This window comes from Rattus norvegicus, chromosome 10, assembly GCF_021556685.1.
Source record: "Rattus norvegicus strain SHRSP/BbbUtx chromosome 10, alternate assembly SHRSP_T2T, whole genome shotgun sequence".
Classification (NCBI taxonomy): Eukaryota; Metazoa; Chordata; class Mammalia; order Rodentia; family Muridae; genus Rattus; species Rattus norvegicus.
The window spans coordinates 62576006-62594274 of NC_141543.1; the positions used below are offsets into that span (position 1 = coordinate 62576006).

At 52.1% G+C, this 18269-nt stretch overlaps 2 protein-coding genes across 7 annotated transcripts in view; one reads left to right on the top strand and one right to left on the bottom strand.

Moving 5' to 3' along the window:
- Positions 1 to 859: 859 nt before the first annotated feature.
- On the top strand, positions 860 to 5722 carry Pimreg (PICALM interacting mitotic regulator). 3 transcript variants are annotated; one of them, XM_087572922.1, is made up of 6 exons: positions 860 to 892; positions 1304 to 1681; positions 3332 to 3609; positions 4018 to 4113; positions 4679 to 4732; positions 5056 to 5722. In XM_087572922.1, exons 2-5 carry the CDS (start codon positions 1397 to 1399, stop codon positions 4710 to 4712), a joined length of 693 nt encoding a protein of 230 aa, XP_087429048.1. In that variant the 5' UTR covers positions 860 to 892; positions 1304 to 1396; the 3' UTR covers positions 4713 to 4732; positions 5056 to 5722.
- A 165-nt stretch (positions 5723 to 5887) lies between these two features.
- The window catches only part of Pitpnm3 (PITPNM family member 3), a 90825-nt gene continuing 78443 nt past the window's right edge, over positions 5888 to 18269 (bottom strand). For all 4 annotated transcript variants that reach the window (XM_087570489.1, NM_001430113.1, XM_087570490.1 and 1 more), the window contains 6 exon segments: positions 17194 to 17310; positions 16731 to 16879; positions 16366 to 16515; positions 14556 to 14739; positions 10105 to 10233; positions 5888 to 9683 (listed from right to left, as the gene is read on the bottom strand). In XM_087570489.1, the coding sequence (XP_087426615.1) occupies positions 9378 to 9683; positions 10105 to 10233; positions 14556 to 14739; positions 16366 to 16515; positions 16731 to 16879; positions 17194 to 17310 (1035 nt within the window). In that variant the 3' untranslated portion in view covers positions 5888 to 9377.

Below are 18269 nucleotides of genomic sequence, written 5' to 3' on the forward strand. Positions count from 1 at the left end.
TACATGCACAGAGACATATTTAAATATAAAAATATATTTTAAAAAGTCAAAACCATAAAAATAAAAGCATAGGAGAAAGTGATCCAGGCGTTGCTGTTGTTGTTTGTCTCCGTCGTCTTTGTTTTTTGTTTTGTTTTTTTAGCTTGCTGGAAGACTACAGGAAAGAAAGATTGAAAGGTGCCTGGAGCAAGGCCCGGCAGAGGAACTGACCTAACGGGTGGAGAAGTTGATCTACAGTCTGTCCCCTCCTTTGAGATGTGCTTTCTTGGGCGCCAGCCGGGTGGTTTGTTTGAGGAACAGACAGGGGCAGGGCCATCTCGCAGGAAGGAAGAGGATTAGGCGGGGAATTTGAAACAAAACTTCCCAGGGAACGCAAAGCTCAGCAGTCCCAGCCTATCGTTGTGACAAAACTACTGGACGTGAGAGAAAAGTTAGACGGGGTGAAGAGCTGAAAGGGGTGCCCGGGGTGGCAGTGACCTGCGCCCCGCAACAGCAGCATCCTACATAGCACCCTGAGCAGCAGGCTGGAGGGAGTCAGCCTAGGAGTACGATGGAAGAGGCACGGCCACCAGGGGACCAAGCAGCCGGGATGTAGGGAGAAGGGTGGAGGGGCTGGGCGGCGACGGTGGTCAGGTGGCCATCTGGACCCTCGGCCGCCAGCCAGGCGGGGGTCCCCGAACGATGTGTGGGCGTGGCCAGGCCAATCCTAAAGCAGGATTTACAGTCACGAGAGAAAAGAACCAATCGAAATACAGGGGCAGCGGCGGTGGAGGGCCGATAGAGCCAATGGGCTGCAAGTGCCAGGACGGGGCGGGGCCGCGCGGAGTTTCAAATCCGCTGTGGTGGGCTAGGAGAGGGTGTCGATTTTCGAGTCCTGGTATCAAGCAGGGAGGTGAGCATGCGGGGACACTGAGGGGCCTGGGGAAGGGGTCTCTCGGGAAGCTCGGAATGGGAAACAGGTCAGGGGCTGTGGATAGGGCCTGCAACACAAAGGGAAGGTCTGAGAGTTGCAAACGCCCCTTCAGATCCGAGGCTTTGGCTGGATAGCCAAGTCGGCTCCGGAGAGGAAATTTTGTCAAAACAACTTGCTGATGGTGCCCTGCATAAGCGCCGAGGCTCCGTGATCTGTGTGCCACTCCGTTTAGCCTATGGGGAATAGGCTGGGATGGAAAGATGGACAAATTGCTGCCTTGTAACCAAAGCAGTTGCAGACCATGACGCCATGGTCACCTCTTTGACATCCACAGTTGCCCAACAAGGCCTACAATGAGTGATTCCACTTCATCTCTTCCCCGGTTCCCAGGGTCCCTGGAGCCTTGAAATGGGGCCAGGGAGTTCTCTGGTGATCTTTTGACCTCCCCAGGATCTATCGGGCAGAGGAAACTGGACCGAGCACATGGCGTCTCAGTGGCAGGGCATGAGGACCTCCGTGCGCAGACGATCACTCCTAAAGGAGGAGCAGCTAGAGAAGGAGGTGACCCGGTCTGCTGGAGGTCATCTGGAGACCGGTCCCTTGGGCTCCCTGTGCAGACAGTTCCAAAGGAGGCTGCCACTGAGAGCAGTCAGCCTGAACCTCGGTAATAGCCCCTCCTGGAAACGCCTGGAAACTCCAGAGCCAGAGCAGCAAGGTCTTCAGGCTGCAGCTCGCTCAGCCAAAAGCGCCTTGGGTGCCATGTCCCAGGTAACAAGGACGCCACTGGCTGTCTGTTTACAGAAACATCCTTGGTGTTGACGGTTCTATCCTCAGGGAGGCTGCAGGAATATAGACTTTATGGGGTCTTGGGGTTTGATTAGGTTCTTGCCATTCTCCCAGAACCCCAGTCGTTCTGGCACATAATAGTTTCCCAGCAAATCGGTGAGTGATTAAGGTCATGGAAGAAATTGATGCTCCCATGCAGGGTGACATGCTATGTCCTATGACAGCAAATTGCAAGAAATGGCTGTCTATAAAGAGATACCAGTGTCAAGCTTAGTGGATAAAGACTTCCTAGATTAGGGGACTCTTCCAAGATCACTCAGGAAAGGAGAGGTACGTGGAGGCAGAGAGCCAGGGGGGTGGTGTGAATCCAGCCTGGATGCTGAAGAGGCCCCAGGACTAAGCAGCCAGCACAGTGAGGGAGGTGATCCCGTGTGCTGACTGATGCCCGTCTAAATTCTCCCGGTCACACTATTACACCTTGGCTGTCGGCTGTTTGGTAGGAAAACCCAGAGGAGCTGGGCTTGCAGAAGGGTGCGATTTCCCGAGCGGTTCAGAAGGCAGATTTGAGGGGTGGTGTTTGTGTGCGGTGTTTGTGCAGATACCTTTTTTTTTAAATTTTTTAAGATTTATTTATGGGAGGAGCGTTTATGCAGTGGCACTTGTCTGGAGGTCAGAGGAAAATGTGCAGGAGTAGATTCTCCTTCCACCTTATGGGTTCTGGAGATCAAACGAGTTGTGGGGTTTGGTGGCAAGACGCTGTACCTGCTAAGGTATCACGTAGAGCCTGCATGGGTCTTTAAACCTGGAGCTGGAGATGTGGGCAGGTGTCCCCCGGAGAGGACAGAAGCTATGAGAATGAACAGACCTCTAAGGAGAGAAGGGGGAATGGCCCTCCTCCTTGGCATCTTGCTGGGCATCCTGATGGTGTAGAGAGAGAGCAGAGGCTTCTGACAACTCCACAGAGAGGTCTCCTTGCCAAAGCCTAGCTCTGACTTGGAAGAGCCTTAAGATTGCTTTCAACATCTATAGCTCAGAACAATGAAATGTGACATCTTGTCTAAGGTCGCCCAACTCATCAAACTTATCTTGGGCCTTGCTCCAACTTCTGGGTTCTGGTTTGCCAAGGCAAAAACAATCTAGCAGAACTGTCTGATCTAGCCACATGTAAAAGATCCCAGGACTGGGACTCAGCCCTGTAGATGGTAGGGAGCCGTAGAAGGGCTTAGAGCAATTAAGTGTTATGATCAGACCCATCATTAACGTATCTGTTTAGTCTGGGATGGAGAAGGGACGAGAAGGAGTAAGACCAGGGTAGGATGAGAAATGGCTGGTATCCAGAAAACCGAGCCTTCCTCCCTCTCTGGGCTCGTCCCTGCCTCAGGGCTCAGATGTAGAGTGGTCTTACTGCTACATGCTGAGTCCCTACACTGGGTCTCTGTAAGTTCTTGCGGGAGAGAACCATCTCACAGGAAGTCATACTGTCGTTCTTGACTTAATGTCGCTGCTACTTACTCACAGCAGACTGTTTGCCGGACAGGCCCTGGGTTGGAGGGATGGCTGGAGGGAAGGCAGGAGGCTGGTAGCCCACCTTGGTCCTCTCTGTGCCAACCTTCTCACGTGAACCCATCACAGAGGATCCAGGAGTCCTGTCAAAGCGGCACCAAGTGGCTGATGGAGACCCAGGTGAGAGTGAGGAGGAAGCGAGGAGCCCAGAAAGACAGAGGGTCGCCACCACCCAGTCTGAGTCCAAAGAACACTCGGCTATGCAGAGCCAACCGGGACGCTAGAGGGGGAGGACTTCCTCGCCTCTCTGGCCAGATGGGTCCACATGCTCATCGCCGTCAGCGGCTAAGGAGGGAGGCTGCCCTCCGGAGCCCCTGTTCCTCCACAGATCCTCTCTGCTCTCCCAGGCAAGTAGTCTAATGAGCCCGGCATGATTTCCCTTTCTGTCCCATGAGTCTCCTCAGTACTACCTGGGATGAGAACACCCTGATCCACCTCATCCTTGTTCTGGCCCAGGTCTGCCCCAAAGCTAGTGAGGACCTAAGGGGAAAAGTCTCTCTGAGCCCTAGTTTCCCTAACTGTAAAAGGAGTAGGAGGCGAGTATCACTCCCTCCAAGATGAGAGACATCTGAAAGACCAAGGCACAGACACAAGCCCTCACCTAACTGTAAAATAACCGCCCATTGTTCAGCCCCATGGGCCTGCATGTCACATCCCAAAGTGAAGGTCTAGTGAGGTTTTCCCAGTCCCCCAGGGTCACCTGGGCCCTGCTCAGGGCTCTCATAATCCCTGCTGTGACATCTCCTTGTGTTCAGTGAGTCTGACAGCGACCTAGAGCCTGTGGGAGCTGGAATCCAGCATCTTCAGAAGCTGTCTCAAAAGCTGGACAAAGCCATCAAGGCTGAAGAGAGGTGAGCTACATACTGAGGTCAGGGTGAAATGACCAAGGGCCCCTTGAGCCACAATGTATTTCTGGAGAGGGTGCTGGTTCCTATATCAACCTGCCCCATGACCAAGACCAGTCCCTGTCCTCTGTGTGTCAGCCCCCTGGGATGATGGTGAAGGATGCACTATGAATCATTCAGGTCTTGGATTCCCACCTTCTCCTATCACCTTGAACCTCACACATGGCTGGGTCCCTGCTTCCTGAGAGACCTCCCCTTCCTCCAATACCTTCCATGGCTCCCCTATACCCTGTCTACCCATAACATGGTTGCTATGGAGTCCCTGGTCTATCTGTTCAAGACTCCAATCTGGGGGCAGAGCCTTGTCTCTGAATCTGCCCTAACTTGGAAACTGTTTTCCCACTTGTGTAATGGCCACAAAGGGTTCTTGGGCTGTCTGTCCCCCGTGGCCATGTTCCTACCATTCCTACAGGTTCTGGTCTTGTCTAGTCTGTGCTTTCAGAACATAGTATGTGCCTTCAGAACATAAAGCATCCCAGGTCATCAGTCCCTCCTCCTTCTCTGCCCCTAGTGGTGACATGACCGTCTCCCTTATCAGTGAATGAGGACACCAAGCATCCTACAGGTAAGGACCCTGCTCCTTTCTCTGTCTCTTCCTCCTCCTCCTTCTTTTTCCACATATAAGTTTGCACGCACACTTGCAGGAGCGCTAAAGAAATGAATGGATTAACCACAGGGTGGGTGGGTACAAAGCAGAGAAGGAAGTGTGTCTGAGTCGTCCAGGTCCCTCAACCAAAGCTGCTACCCTTATTGCTCACGTCAACACCCTGTGATTTCAAATGACTGAAAGCCACCTCCCAGCCTCTCAATTTGCAGAGGGGAGCTATACTATCCTACACGCACTGCCTTGAGAATATGGAGACGCACGATGGAACCTCTGTCTTACAGGAAGCCAGCTCTGTCCAACCACCAAACCACCGGGATGTCCATGCTACCCAACCCATGAACTTCCTGGAGGCGTCACTGGATTTCTCAGCATCCCCAGGCCACTGCTAACAAAGACCTGACTAACATGGGGTCCAGAACCCTTTTACTTCAGCCATATCTGGGCCCACTGGTAACCACTGGCCACAGCCTGAGAGTGATTTAGGAAGCCCTTGAAGAGGTGATGGGAACTGCCCATGTTCCCCCAGAGGACTCTTGGACTTAGGCACACTCTCCCAGCTCTCCAGCCTCACAGTTGTCCGTCCATATTAGGAAGGTACCAGAAGATGCTAGATAGTTCTGAGTCTTGAAAGTAGGGTCAAGACCCCACAGGAGTCATCCCATGAACCCTCCCCCTGTATTCCCAGGCCAGAGATTCTGGAGGACCCACTTTCTGCTCCCCACCACCAGAACCCCACAGGAAGAGAGATGTTTGCAGAGTGTGCAAGTCTCAGCTCTTGGAACCTACTTATAAGCTCCTTAGGGGGCACGGTGGGGAACGCTGTTCCAAAGCAGTTTCTACTCTCGGTAAATTATTTAAGACATCTGCTATGTCATTCTATTAAAAAGATACCAGTGTGTCAGTTTTGTAGATCACATCGTTTTTTTCATAATAAAAGCTCGCTTTTGATGCCTGGCACTTTTTAATATATATCTACACATATCGTGACCCCGCACTGAGTGACAACTCGGAGCTCATTCTTGTGTCCCCTACCCCCTCCACTCCTGTCCTTCACTCAGAGGGAACCAGAATAAAAGAAAAGCTTTTTCACCTTAGCCCAAAACAAAGCACATCTTAAAGGCAAATAAGGTTTTTTTTTATTTAAGTGACATTTCAGAGTTAAAAACAGCTCACATCAAAATCAAGACCAAATGTAAAAATCTTTTAACTCCATAATGCTGTTTTTTGTTTTGTTTTGTTTTTTTGTCTTGTTAGAAATCGGATATTTTACATTTTCTTTTCTAACGGATTTTGTACAAGGCAGCCATGAGGACTAAAATAAGCCTTTTCTATCACAAACCATCCATCACAGAGAGGACTGGAAGTTACACACAGGGACAGGCAGACCTTAGACAAGGTCAGACCGGCTGCCACCACTGAGTAAACAAAGAGAAAAGGACAGTGGGTCTGAGTCTGAGGGGGAATGTCTCACGCTAGCCACCCTCCTGGCCTCCCGCTCCTGGTGTCCCCCATCTCTTCCAGAGTGTAGAGTCAAACTCTGATTTTTTTTTCTTCCCAACCTTCCTGTTAGTTTCCCAACAAGATCAGAACTCAACGGAGCCTTGATACTTGTACTAAATGTTTAACTTGGGTGTAGAAGAAATTCCTCCCAAGCCCAGAAGAAAAGAAAAGGGGATTTTTTTTTTTCCAGAGCACTTGGAATGGAACCCTGGGAATTCCACTGGGAAGTTGGTTGTTTAAGGCGGGGTCAACTGCAAAGCTCCTACAGTCAGGGTGCCCCTCCCAGGTGGGGCTTCACCTGAGCCGAATCTGAGCCTGCAAGAGTGGCACCTCCTCCAGACTTGGGGGCACCGGTCTGGCAGGATCCAGTCTTCAATAGGTGCCATGTTTTGTCTGCAGGACACTTCCGGGACACAGCTCTGGGTTGCAAAGTACAGTTTAAAAACCATTAGATACAGCCTCCCCTCATTCAGAGGAGCACCCCAGGAATCTCAGGGATACCGGGGTTCAGATACATATGTTGTAGCCCAGCACCCAGGCAGGAAGGCTGTTTGTCTGGATGCATGAAAATAATTTACTCTTTAAAAAATATCTCGTGGTGCTTCAGGGAGGGGTCGGTCTTTGGGGTACGGGATGTGAAGCCGGAAGAGCGAACTCCAGCAACCCACGACAGGACAAGGGATAAAGGAAGTTAGCAGGCATCCCTCAGCCAAGTCAGGACAGCCACCACACGGGAAGAACAAACATGCCACTCAGATACGGGAGCTTTGGTCAAGCAGGAACACGTTTCCAGCAGCTGGACTGCAGGCACACCAGGAGCTAGAGGTAACTAGAAAACAGCTGGATGGAGGGTCACAGATCCTGGAGGAGACACGAGCCCTCCTCCGGGAGAACACTAGGAATCAGTTCCTTTTGTCTCTTACTTAACTGAACAAAAGCACTAGTGGGAGTCACTCACAGAGTGGTTGCCAGGAAGCATGCCTCACAGACCAGCCAGAGCTCCTAGTGCGGTGGTCACAACACCCGGATGTACGTCTGTACGCCAGCGATATCTCACAAAAGGGGTCATCCAAGCAAAGGAGGGGTGGGGCCTCTGGCCGGCTCCGGCCCACACAGAGCCCTGTCACAGGCTACAGGCTCCCTGGGGGTTCCCCGCTCACACATGCATTCAGCCTGGGGTTCTCAGAAAAGGAAGGGGCTGAATATTTATTTGAAAGTTAGACTCGGTGGCTCCTGCCGAGAGGAGGGCTGTGAGAGAATCAATCAGGTTTGCTCAAACTCAAACCACAGCATTTAAGGAAAAGGACTGAGGTGTCTATACCCTATGGGCTGGTGCAAGGTAGGCAAGGAGGATTTGAGGGGCAGGGAGCAGGTATGAACTCCTAGGAGGCAGGATAGAAGGGGGAAGCAGAAGCTGTTCCCACGCCTTCTTGCCTGCTCTGCAGCCCCCTGGCAGTGCTGAGTTTAGTTTGCTGAATGCAGTGCTGATGGTGCAGTGGAGAGCTGGCAAAGGGAACAGGAGCTGGCAGGCTGGAGAACACATTTGAGTGGAGAGAGCAGGGTGGCTACTGGGAGACCGCACCCCCTTCCAGCCCCAGTGAGGCACCCAGGTTGCTGGGCAACTCACAACATGGTGCCAGCCACCCCCATCGGCAGCCACCTCGGGCTGCATGGGAGCTGCAAGAGGTAGACATTGAGCAGAAGCAACACTGGGCTGACATGTGCCTGCAGTGTACACAGGTATTTGGCCCTGGCCTCAGTTGCAGCTCAGAGGGCCCCAAGACACCCAGGCCATGCAGCAGGTATCAGCCCAGGCCAGGGAGCAAGGGGAGGCCTGTGGCAAGGCCAGGGGCACAAGGAGACACCCCTCCGCCACCACGCTAAGGGGGTCTACCTGCCCTAGAGAAGGTTCTAGGCTCAAACCAAACTGAGTGGCCAGGGAGAGGAAGAGAATACAACGGTTTGAGCCAATATTCCATGAACCTCTGGAACTCAAGATCTCAACTCTGTTCGTTCCAGAAACCTAAAGGGAAATGTGAGCCTGAACAGAGCTATGGGAACGGCAGCCATGTTGTCGCCTTTCTGTTTCCCTCTGTGTTACACAAACCAGCTTGTTCTCCATGAAGCAGCGGCTTCCTTCCTATGAAGTGTTGGACTCCCTTTCAGCTCCATCCCCAGAAACCCTCTCCCAGGATGGGGAGGGATGGGAGGAGGAGGAGGAGGCCCACTGGGTGCTCTGAAAAGCCCTAGAGAGCAGAAATGCTAGACAGCCTAGGAGTCAAACCCAGTACCCATCTCAGCCGCCTCTAGTTACAGAAATAAAAGGCGGGGCCCAAAGAGTAGGTATGCTACAGACTCCAGGGCACACAGCCAGACCAAGTTGGGGCTGAGTTCACAGCTGCACAAGGCAAGACTCGGGGAAGAGGACTGTCTGTCTTCAAGGGCCACGGGAGAATAAGGATACCGAGAACAAGAAAGGAGACAAAAGACAGCTGCAAGACAGTCAGCACCAGGCCCGGTCCCCAGGGTTGTGGACAAACTCCACATACATAGATTGGACCCAGGGAATATCTTCTCCCATAAACTGATATCTCTGTGTCATAAGACAGCCAGCCCCAAAGTGGTGCCCCGGATGTCACAAGGAGGGCAGGCATAAATGCCACTTACTCCTCTACAGACAGTTACTGTACCTGCAATCGGCCACCTGCCTGGCCGAGTGCCCAGTGAGGGAGGCTTCTCATGTTAGAGCCTGCCTAGGGAGGCTACAGAAACCTCAGCACTCAAATAGATGGTCAACTTTACCCAAACACTGGCACAGGCAGGCTTGGCCCCAGGATCACACACACACATTACGCCTGACTCCAGCTTGTGGGCACAGGAGTGGGGAGGCGGCGGCGGCTTCACTGAGACACCCCGGATTTCACCCCATCGCAGCCCAGAGAGCTCCCCAATGTCAGGGCAAGGTCCCTCCCTGCTCTGGTCGGACACTGCTGGACAGACACGGGAGGGAAAAAGCAGGAAAACGCCTGTGTCGGAGAAGGCAACCCTTCCCATCCCTGCAGGCCGCCTAGCTGCGCCCACTGTACCGAGCACCGCCCACCCTTCAGGGCACCGACTCGAACTTGGGGGCCCCACGCGCCCAGCTGAGAGCAGGCAGAGGCCGCTCGTGGTCCTTGTCAGACTCGGGCTGGCTCTGAGCCCGCTCGGGCTTGGGGTTGGTGGCCGGTGGGTCCGGTTGCTGCACCGACATGGTCCTGCGCAGGTGGTTGCGCTTGCGCAGAAACTCCGGCTGTGCGTGCAGCCCAAAGCTGCCCTTGCGCAGGATCATGCGCGAGTTGTTCTTCTTAGGGCGAGAGCGGTGGCTGGCCTCCAGTGCCGCCAGGTGTGCTGCGTAGCCTTCACTCAGGAACTGTGAAGGGAACGAGCGCTAGGTTAGTACCTGACCCTGTCTCCCGACCCGACATCGCCACTTCCCTAACATCCTCCGTGAGAGTCTGCAGCTTCTCCGAGACCCCGAAACCAGTCGCAACGCCACCCCCTTCCCAGAAAGCAAATTTTGCCCTAGAGTCAATAAGTTTGCGGCTCATCTCCAAAACTCCATCATTCTGTCATTCAGAATGGCACTTGCTACGCTATACAAGTCAGTCATTGTTCTTTTTCCCTTCCCCTAGATGCCATTACATCTGCCACTACTTGGATTCTCCCATGCGTCCAGCAGGGGGCCTGGCCCAAGACACTGCTCAATAGAGATGAATGAATAAGTAAAAGGGATGGGCTGGTAACTGAATGATTAGGCGCTGCCCCCACCCCTTCCCCTGGCCCTCACACACCTGGCACTGGGTTTGGTACTTCTTGGTGGGCCGGCCCACAATGAAGATCTGGGAGGCAGGGAGGCCCAGCACACTGTAGACAGAGATATCTTTCGTGGAGCCGTAGGCAGCAGTGATTTTGATGAAACACTGAAACACAGAAGCAAACTGGTGAAGAGGGGAGAAGACCTAGGGAGCCCCTGCTGGGGAACCCTTGTTCTGCACTCAGACACCAAACTATCATTCCACTTTGGATAGAAGCCAGATGACTGCCCCTCCCTGAGAGCTCTATTACTTGTCGACACCACAGTCCATCCCCCTGACACACACACACACACACACACACACACACACACACACACACACATCACACCTCTCACAGGAGGCCAAGTGTCCCTTTGGTCCCAGATCTTTGTAACCCTAAACTGGTGGCAAGCTCTAGACTGGCTATGTGCCTCGCCTCCTGATAGCTGGTCTGATGAGCTCCCCAAAAGTCCAGACCCAATTTAGAGATTTGCCCTCCCTGTTCTAGGGGTGCTTCCTTTTAGCTCATCACCCTAATGTCACCCAATTGGTGGCGTTCACCACCCAACTACTCTCAGTGTGTGTCTCCTATCCCTGTCACCATTTGTCCTGCGATGTTACCTGAGGATGTGGGGGTTCATTTCATGTCCATCAGACACAATTAGAGTTATCTGAAGGAAGGGAACCTCAATTGAGAAAATGCCTTCATCAGAGCTGGCTGCGGGGCATTTACCTAATTAGTGATGGATGGAGAAAGGCCAACCCCATTGTGGGTGGTGCCATCCCTGGGCTGGTGGTTCTGGGTTCTGTAAGAAAGCAGGCTGAGCAAGCCATGTGAGCAAGCAAGTAAGCAGCACCCCTCCATGGCCTCTGCATCAGCTCCTGCCTCCAGTTCCTGTCCTGTTTGAGTTCCTGTCCTGACTTTCTTCAGTGATGAACTATGAAGCGGATGTATAGGATAAGCAAATCCTTTCCTCCCCAACTTGCTTTTGGTAATGGTAGCTCATCCCAGCAATAGGAACCCTAGCTAAAACAGAGGACTTAAGTCTCTGAGCTGCAGTTTCTTTCCTTTAGAATTCACTGTCATCACTGGGATGACTTACTGTCTGCTATAGTTCAGATATGAAGTGTACCCTACCAGCACATGTGCTGTAAGCCTGGCCGCCAGTTGGTGGTGCCACTGGGAGGTGGGTGCTAACTTCGTCAATGGGGTTGATCCATTGATGAGTTCATAGCTAAATGGACTTAGGTAAGGCTTAGTTCGAGGAAGCTTCCCTCTGGCTTGCTCTGGTTCCTGGCCACCATCAGGCATGCAACTTTCTTCGGCCACCCAATCCCAACACCATAATTTACTTCCACGGCAGGCCTACAGCAATGGGACCAGCAGACCACAGGCTGACACCTCTGAGATCATGAACCGGATAAGACTTCCCTCCCTCCTGTCAACTTCTCAGGTGTCCATCACAAGGACAGAAAGAGAGAATAATGTACACTGTCCACATGGAGAGTCTGATGCCTCCCACTCTTACAACCTGCTCCAGGATGAGGCCCACCTTCACTCTGTACCCTCCTGCTCTGTACCCTTGGCCTTTAGAGGTGTCCTTCCCTCACCAGGATCATCCACTGCCCAGTCTTCAGCTGGCAGACAGAAAGCCCTGCCCCCTGTCCTGGCCCTCTTCCTCTCCAACTGTTCTCCCTGGCTTTTCACTGTACTCTCAGAAGCCTAGCACAGCCTCACCATGGATCCAGCCATTCCTGGGAGATGCCTGTCCTCACACAGCAGCAGCCTGCAGCCCAGGTTACTGCCCTGACCCACATGCTGGAAGTTGCATGGCTCATGATCTATACTCACGTCTGACCTCATCTTCTCCCTGCCTGGTCCTCCTCCTCTACCCACTCTCATTCATCCATTTATTCATTTGTGCATTCATTCTGCCTGTACTTATTGAGCACCTAGTGTGTGTCATCGTGGCCCAGATCCTGGAGATGCACCTCGGGCAACGCAAATAAACCCAGTGGCACCGTAATCACTCCTGGCCATGCAATGGGACATCTGAGAGCTCCTTGCCCATAACCATTCCCAAGTTCTGACAATGCCACCAGCTGATTCTCCTGACTGTGCATGCCTTTCTTTTTTTTTCTTTTTCTTTTTCTTTCTTTTTTTTTTTCTTTTTGGAGCTGAGGACCGAACCCAGGGCCTTGTGCTTGCTAGGCAAGCGCTCTACCACTGAGCTAAATCCCCAACCCCTATGCATGCCTTTCTCTCCCTCATGCTTGCTTACTATCGGGATTCTAGTCTCTTGCTGGAATAACAGCCTCCTAACTACCTGCTCCCCTCTTCCTTTTGTCAGTGTGTTCTCCAGTGAGTTGCCAGAAGGATCTTTCTACAACTCGAATTAGATGCTGTCACTGCCCCACTTCCGACTCACCCATTGCTCCCAATGCCCTCAGCAGAGAGCCCAGGAGCTGATCTGGTTTCTGGGATTTGTAAGACCTACCAGGCTTAGGTGTGTCAAGATATCTAGAGCCTCAGCTCTCATCTGTCCTTGATCTGACCCTACCTGCACATAACTCCATTCTGTATCCCTGCAGCCCTGAGAATATCCCAGGATGTCCCTGCACCTCTATGTGTGTTGAAAGTGGAAAATCAAAGTGGAATCACTTGGGTCATCAACCCCATCAAAGATACAAAACCAAGAGATTATGAAGGAAGTATTCTCAGTCATGATGGCCTGATAATAATTCTCCTCCCCCATCACACTCTCCCCCCACCTCTCTCTCTCTCTCTCTCTCTCTCTCTCTCTCTCTCTCTCTCTCTCTCTCACACACACACACACACACACACACACACACACACACACGCCACAACCTTCCACAAAAGCCTGAAGCCTCCAGGCATGGTGGCACAAGCCTTTAATCCCAGCACTTGGGTGGTAGAAGCAGATGGATCTCTGTGAGTTTGAGGCTAACCTCATCTACATTGGGGGTCCTAGGCAAGCCAAGGTTAGACAGTGAGACATGATCTAAAATATAAAAATGCAAATGTATAAAGTCATCTGCAATCTTACACAAGTGGTACCTCTCCAAGTACGTCTGCTCAGTGACTGTCCATTCACCCTCAGACTGAGGTCGTCATTGTTTTGCTTGTTGCCGACAAACAGTATTGTCTTGGGACACATTCTGTCATCCTCCTCCCTCTTTTGCCTTTAGAAATTACCCTTGCCTCAATCTCCTTGAATGGTCCTATAAACCGCTATGGCACCTGTATCCTCCCACAGAGCTATTCCCAAGTAAAGCTTGATTTCACATCCATCTTAACCTCTTTATATTTCCCCAGGTCCAGGACATGCTGCCTTGCCGTCTACCTGACACCTGAGACTCACATGTCAAGACTAAGCCCACGAGTTATTACCTACTATCAGCCACTGGGGCTTTCCCAGGCGAACCTAAGACCTTCCTCCTCTGTTTGCCAATATTCCCCCTTTTCTGCCACACACCAGTAATTGTCAATTTACATGCCTTTCTCTCTCTAGATCAGGGATTGGCAGACTTTTTCTTTGAAAAGCCAAATAGTAAATATTTTAGGCTTTGAGCTCTGCCACAGAGACTCGACTCGGCTTTTCCACTGCATCGCAAAGGCAGCCACAGACAATACATAAACAGATGAGCTTGGCTGTGTGCCCAAAAAAAAAAAAAAAAAAAGAAAGGAAAAAAAAACTTTATTTATGGACACCAAAATTTGAACTTGCGCAGTTTTCATTCATCTACTCCTTCTCTCCATGTGTGAGTCTCTCTCTTCTCTTTTTGCCTCTCTCTTTCCCTCCCTCCCTCCCTCCCTCTCTCCTTCCTTCCCTCCAGCCCCCGAACCCATCTCCAAAGCGTCAGGATCCTCTGGAGCCCTGGAGGGCTTTACACAGAGATACCCCAGCCTCCTGCCAGAGTTTCTGCTGCCTGGCTGAGCCCAGGAGTTTGCCTACCTAATGATTCCCAGGTGCGGCTACAAGAATTACAGCTCAGGGTGGCAGATTTTTTAAAAAGCAGGCTAGAACCGTCAGCACCAGGCAGAAAACCAGGCCTGAAATGTTTCAATTGGCACCAAGATATCTATTGAAGAAATAACCAGATGTAGAGACAAGAATTTGGGCCTTGGAGTCAGGAAACAATAAAGCATGGATCTCAGTCAGTGATGATAATGCCTGCCTTCCTCCTGGCTCTGTTAGGACATCCTAGTGAGAAATGCACACTCTCTCAACAAAATGTGCTTCCCTCCCTATACCAGCTAGGAACCTCGAAGCCCAGTTCCTTATCTTTGTAAGAGAAGGGGAGGAACGTGGAGAAAGTCGTGGGTTAACCCCGCTGGGAACTAATGAATGCCCCTCTAGGCCCTGCCTTCAGGTAGGGGTAGCCGCAGTCCTGTTCTCCATACCTCCCTGCAGGCTCACACTTACCTCCTGCATGAGGTTGCGAAGGAAGATGGCCTTCTGCCTTAGTGGGTCGTGCACCAGTCCATCCGAGAAGAAGATCATGCCCTGTGGGAAGTTGTGCTGGGACAGCCACGACACCACCCGCTGCTTCTGCATGTCCGGCCGCCCCGTGATGTAAAGGATCATGTAGCCCAGGTCCTGCCAGTGCCTGGTGAGATGGCAGGGCTGGGTCCAGCTCGGCCCACTACAGGCCACCCACTGCCCAGGTTTCTGCCCTGACTGCTGCTGCCTTTCGGAGAATCCAGCAGTAATGGTAAGGGGGCTCTCAAGTCCTCGCCCCTGGTAAGTGGTGGACAGTTGGGTGGCCTGTGAAGACTAGCTCTACCTGATTCCTCCCCTTTCCCTCTCCTGCTTCCACCTTCTCCACTGACAAGACAGCTGCCCATGCCCCCAGGCCACAGGCTTTGCGCCCACCTTCAGTGCCTGGTCCTTGACTCAGGCCCCATCTTTCCCCTGAACTACTACAAAGTCCTTAATGGCCACTTTCCCTCTGGTCCTCCCACTTGGCCTGATCTTGTGCAACCTTGAGCTAGACACACACACACACACACACACACACACACACACACACACACACACCCCACAGGCTCAGTTTCCCCATCTTACAGATGAGATAATCATTCAAACGCTCCCATGGGAGGTTCAAGGATAAAGGCACTGATCCCAAAACAGTTTGACATCGTGTGCCTGGCAGAGCTGGTTTCATCATCATCCTTGACTGTCTCCATGGAGATTTCTGTAAACCACAAACCCAGCCCTGTGGCTCCTTTGCTTAACCATACCTGACTCCCTACTGCTGAGGTAATGTTTCAAGGCTTCCCTCTGCTTTTGAACTCTGCCCCGGTGAGTGGGATTTCCCTATCCACATAGGGGTCCCCTGTAATAGCCGTGCTCCTGACTCTGGACCCTCCTCTAGACAGTCAACATGTCTTCATCCTTTAGGATCCCTCTTCCAGAAAACTCTCCCCGCCTCCCAGACAGAATTGGTTCTCTACTCTGTTTTCCATGGATGGCCCAGGGTACAGATAAGCCCAGACGTGAATCGCCACAGTGGGCTTTCTAAAGCCAGACAGTGATCTGACTGCTTGGGAAACTATGACAGTACACAGTGTGGGTGTTGCAGGGATGCTGGGAGACTGAAGATGGTCCCCCAGACACACGGGTCTGTGTTGGGCTCATAAAAAGCCATTTCTGGAAACTCCCAAGTTGTGGCAGTACTGTGGTGAAAGAGGTAGGAGCCACAGCGGAGGAGACCATAGTCCCCATCGCCAATGTGAGACAAACCAGCTCCCCTCCCGGCAGGCTCTCCAGGACACCCCTAGGAGCCAGAAAACAGCTGGAGGAAGGCTGTCTCTTGGAGCCTAGCGGTCAGCCCAGCTTGTCTCCCCAAGCAAGGCAGCATAGTCCCTATGCCAGCCTCTGCAAGCTCCCTTTCCTATCCAGTCTTGGGGTCTCAGCCTCTATTGTTACCACTGACCATGTCTCATCCCTGTGACTCATTTTCCTCCACTGGTCTAGGACTCTCCCACCACCAGCAATCTTTACACAGAACCCAAACCCGAGCCTGGTCTGGAGTTGACCTCAGAGAAAGGTGAAGGGGTGACCAAGACAGAAGAATGAGAGAGGAGGAGCAAGCGAATGAGCTGAAGTCTACAAAAAAGACTGATCCTCCCCCAAACCCCCAGTGAACAGGAGGAAAAGCCAGAACTTTGCAATGCCTCGGACCAGAGACCCACAGAAGTCCTAGAGGAAGCTTGGGGGAGGTAACACTCACCGAACAACATCCACTGCCCCTGGCCGGACCTTGGGGTCACTTCCCATGATAGACACACTGGCAGCAAAGGACCCATCAATGCTGAACACAACACATTCCATGCCTCGGGGCAGCACCGTGAGGTAGCTCATCGCACAGGTCTGGTCACCCCTGAAAGGTATCGACCCAAGGTCAGCCTGCAGCTGAAATCAGTCAGTCTGGGGTCAGGGTTTTGGTGGCATCTCCTGGCACTATGGCTGGTGGCCTCCTCCCTTTTCTTCCCTCCATGCAAACAGAAATAAACTCTGTCTTCCAGCCAAACATGGATGGGAAAGTCACCCCAAAAGTCCACCGTGTGCATGTCTTCACACACATCCTGGCCCTACCTGACCACCATCTTTACAGGGTAGACACCAACCCCCAGACGCCGGGGCCGGGGCACATTGTATGTGATTCTGCCACTGTTGTTGGTGATTTCTGTGTCCAGGTGGACCCAGCGGCCTGACGATGGCTCTGTCATCACCAGGATGTCCACCTGCAGCCAGAGAAGAGAGCAAGGAACCTGCTACAAACTGAAGGACAGCATGTTTGACAGCTAAGACACAGGGCACAGGTTCCTACCTGCTGTATCCTAGAGTTTTCTATCACCCTCCCTCTGTGTGGCGGCCACACTGGCTTCCCACCTCTTTGGAGGTATCAAGGTCCCTTTATCCCTTGTTGATTTGGTGATCAGGGAGTGCTCCCTGTGCTGTGTTCTGGCACAGAGGCTTCTGTCACCTCTTCTGCCCTGAGGTCCTATGAGTCCTATGGGGCAGGTGAGCCAAGGAGGAGATGCTCAACCCTTGGTACCTTCTCTCCAGTCAGAGCTACCATGTCAAGAGGGCCATACATGAAGCGCCCCACCAAGACCTGGGGGCCATCTTCAGCAGCAATTACATCATTGGCACGGTGGTTCGCGGTAACATTCTGCAAGGACAAAGAGAAACAACCCAGCTCAACTTTTGCAGACAAAGGCTTACTCTTGCTTTGTCCTTAAAGCCTTGTATTTAAAGGATGGCTTCCAGGGTGTGGCCCAACTGAGTCAGCTGTCCCATGAGCTTCCTACACTAGAATACCAGAAACAGACTGTGAAATACCAAACTGCTCCTTGGGCTGCCCACAGAGGTGTGCCTCATGCTCTTGATTCTGCGCACCCTCTGAAGTGACAACTGGCCTTTACAGTCTGGTGATCATTTTTAGATTTCTGAGCTGGAAACTACCCAGTCACCTTTGGTTCTTCCTTCTGTATAAACAGCCAAATTACATAGGTCCTTTTTTTTTTAATGGAAAATTTCACATGCACAAGAATAGAAAGAATAATATAGGCGAGCTTGTGAGCCCGACCAGAGCATCCACACTGATCAGCTGACTGCCGTCCAGGTCTCCTTTCCCTGAAGCCTCAGCCCCTCATAGGATACTCGAAACATCATGGATGGTGAATCATTCCCTCCCTCCATACCTCAGTGCCCTTGTCTTTCAGCTCTGCCCCATTCATTCTGCAGCCCCAAGTCCTGTGTTAGCCCCCACTGTCCATGCCCAGGCTAGCCTTTGAGATCTCTGTCCCTCAATCTGTTGAACTTTATACTTCATACTGGTCAAGTCTTTGTGTGTGCCATGCTCATAAGTGCATTTGGATTCTGGTAGAAGCTTCCTAATGAATCTCTGTATTTCAGGGCTGCCTCCAGACAGATCCTCTGTGTCCTTTACAAGACACAGATCTGACCCAATCTGGCCAGCACCCCATACCTTCCACTGAACTCCAAATCCTGAGTGTGGCACATGGAGCCAAGCCTTGCAGGAGTGCCTCTGCATTCTGCTTTCCCGATGCCCCTCCTACCCCCTCTTCTTCTGACATCCCTTTTCTCAAACTCCAGCTCATCCCCCAG

Bases quoted from the DNA above. Each gene is read 5' to 3' on its own strand.
- Pimreg (XM_087572922.1), top strand. From the start codon at position 1,397: ATGGCGTCTCAGTGGCAGGGCATGAGGACCTCCGTGCGCAGACGATCA. The intron at 1,682-3,331 runs GTAACAAGGACG...AACCCATCACAG, and splicing joins CCTTGGGTGCCATGTCCCAG to AGGATCCAGGAGTCCTGTCA. The intron at 3,610-4,017 runs GCAAGTAGTCTA...CCTTGTGTTCAG, and splicing joins GATCCTCTCTGCTCTCCCAG to TGAGTCTGACAGCGACCTAG.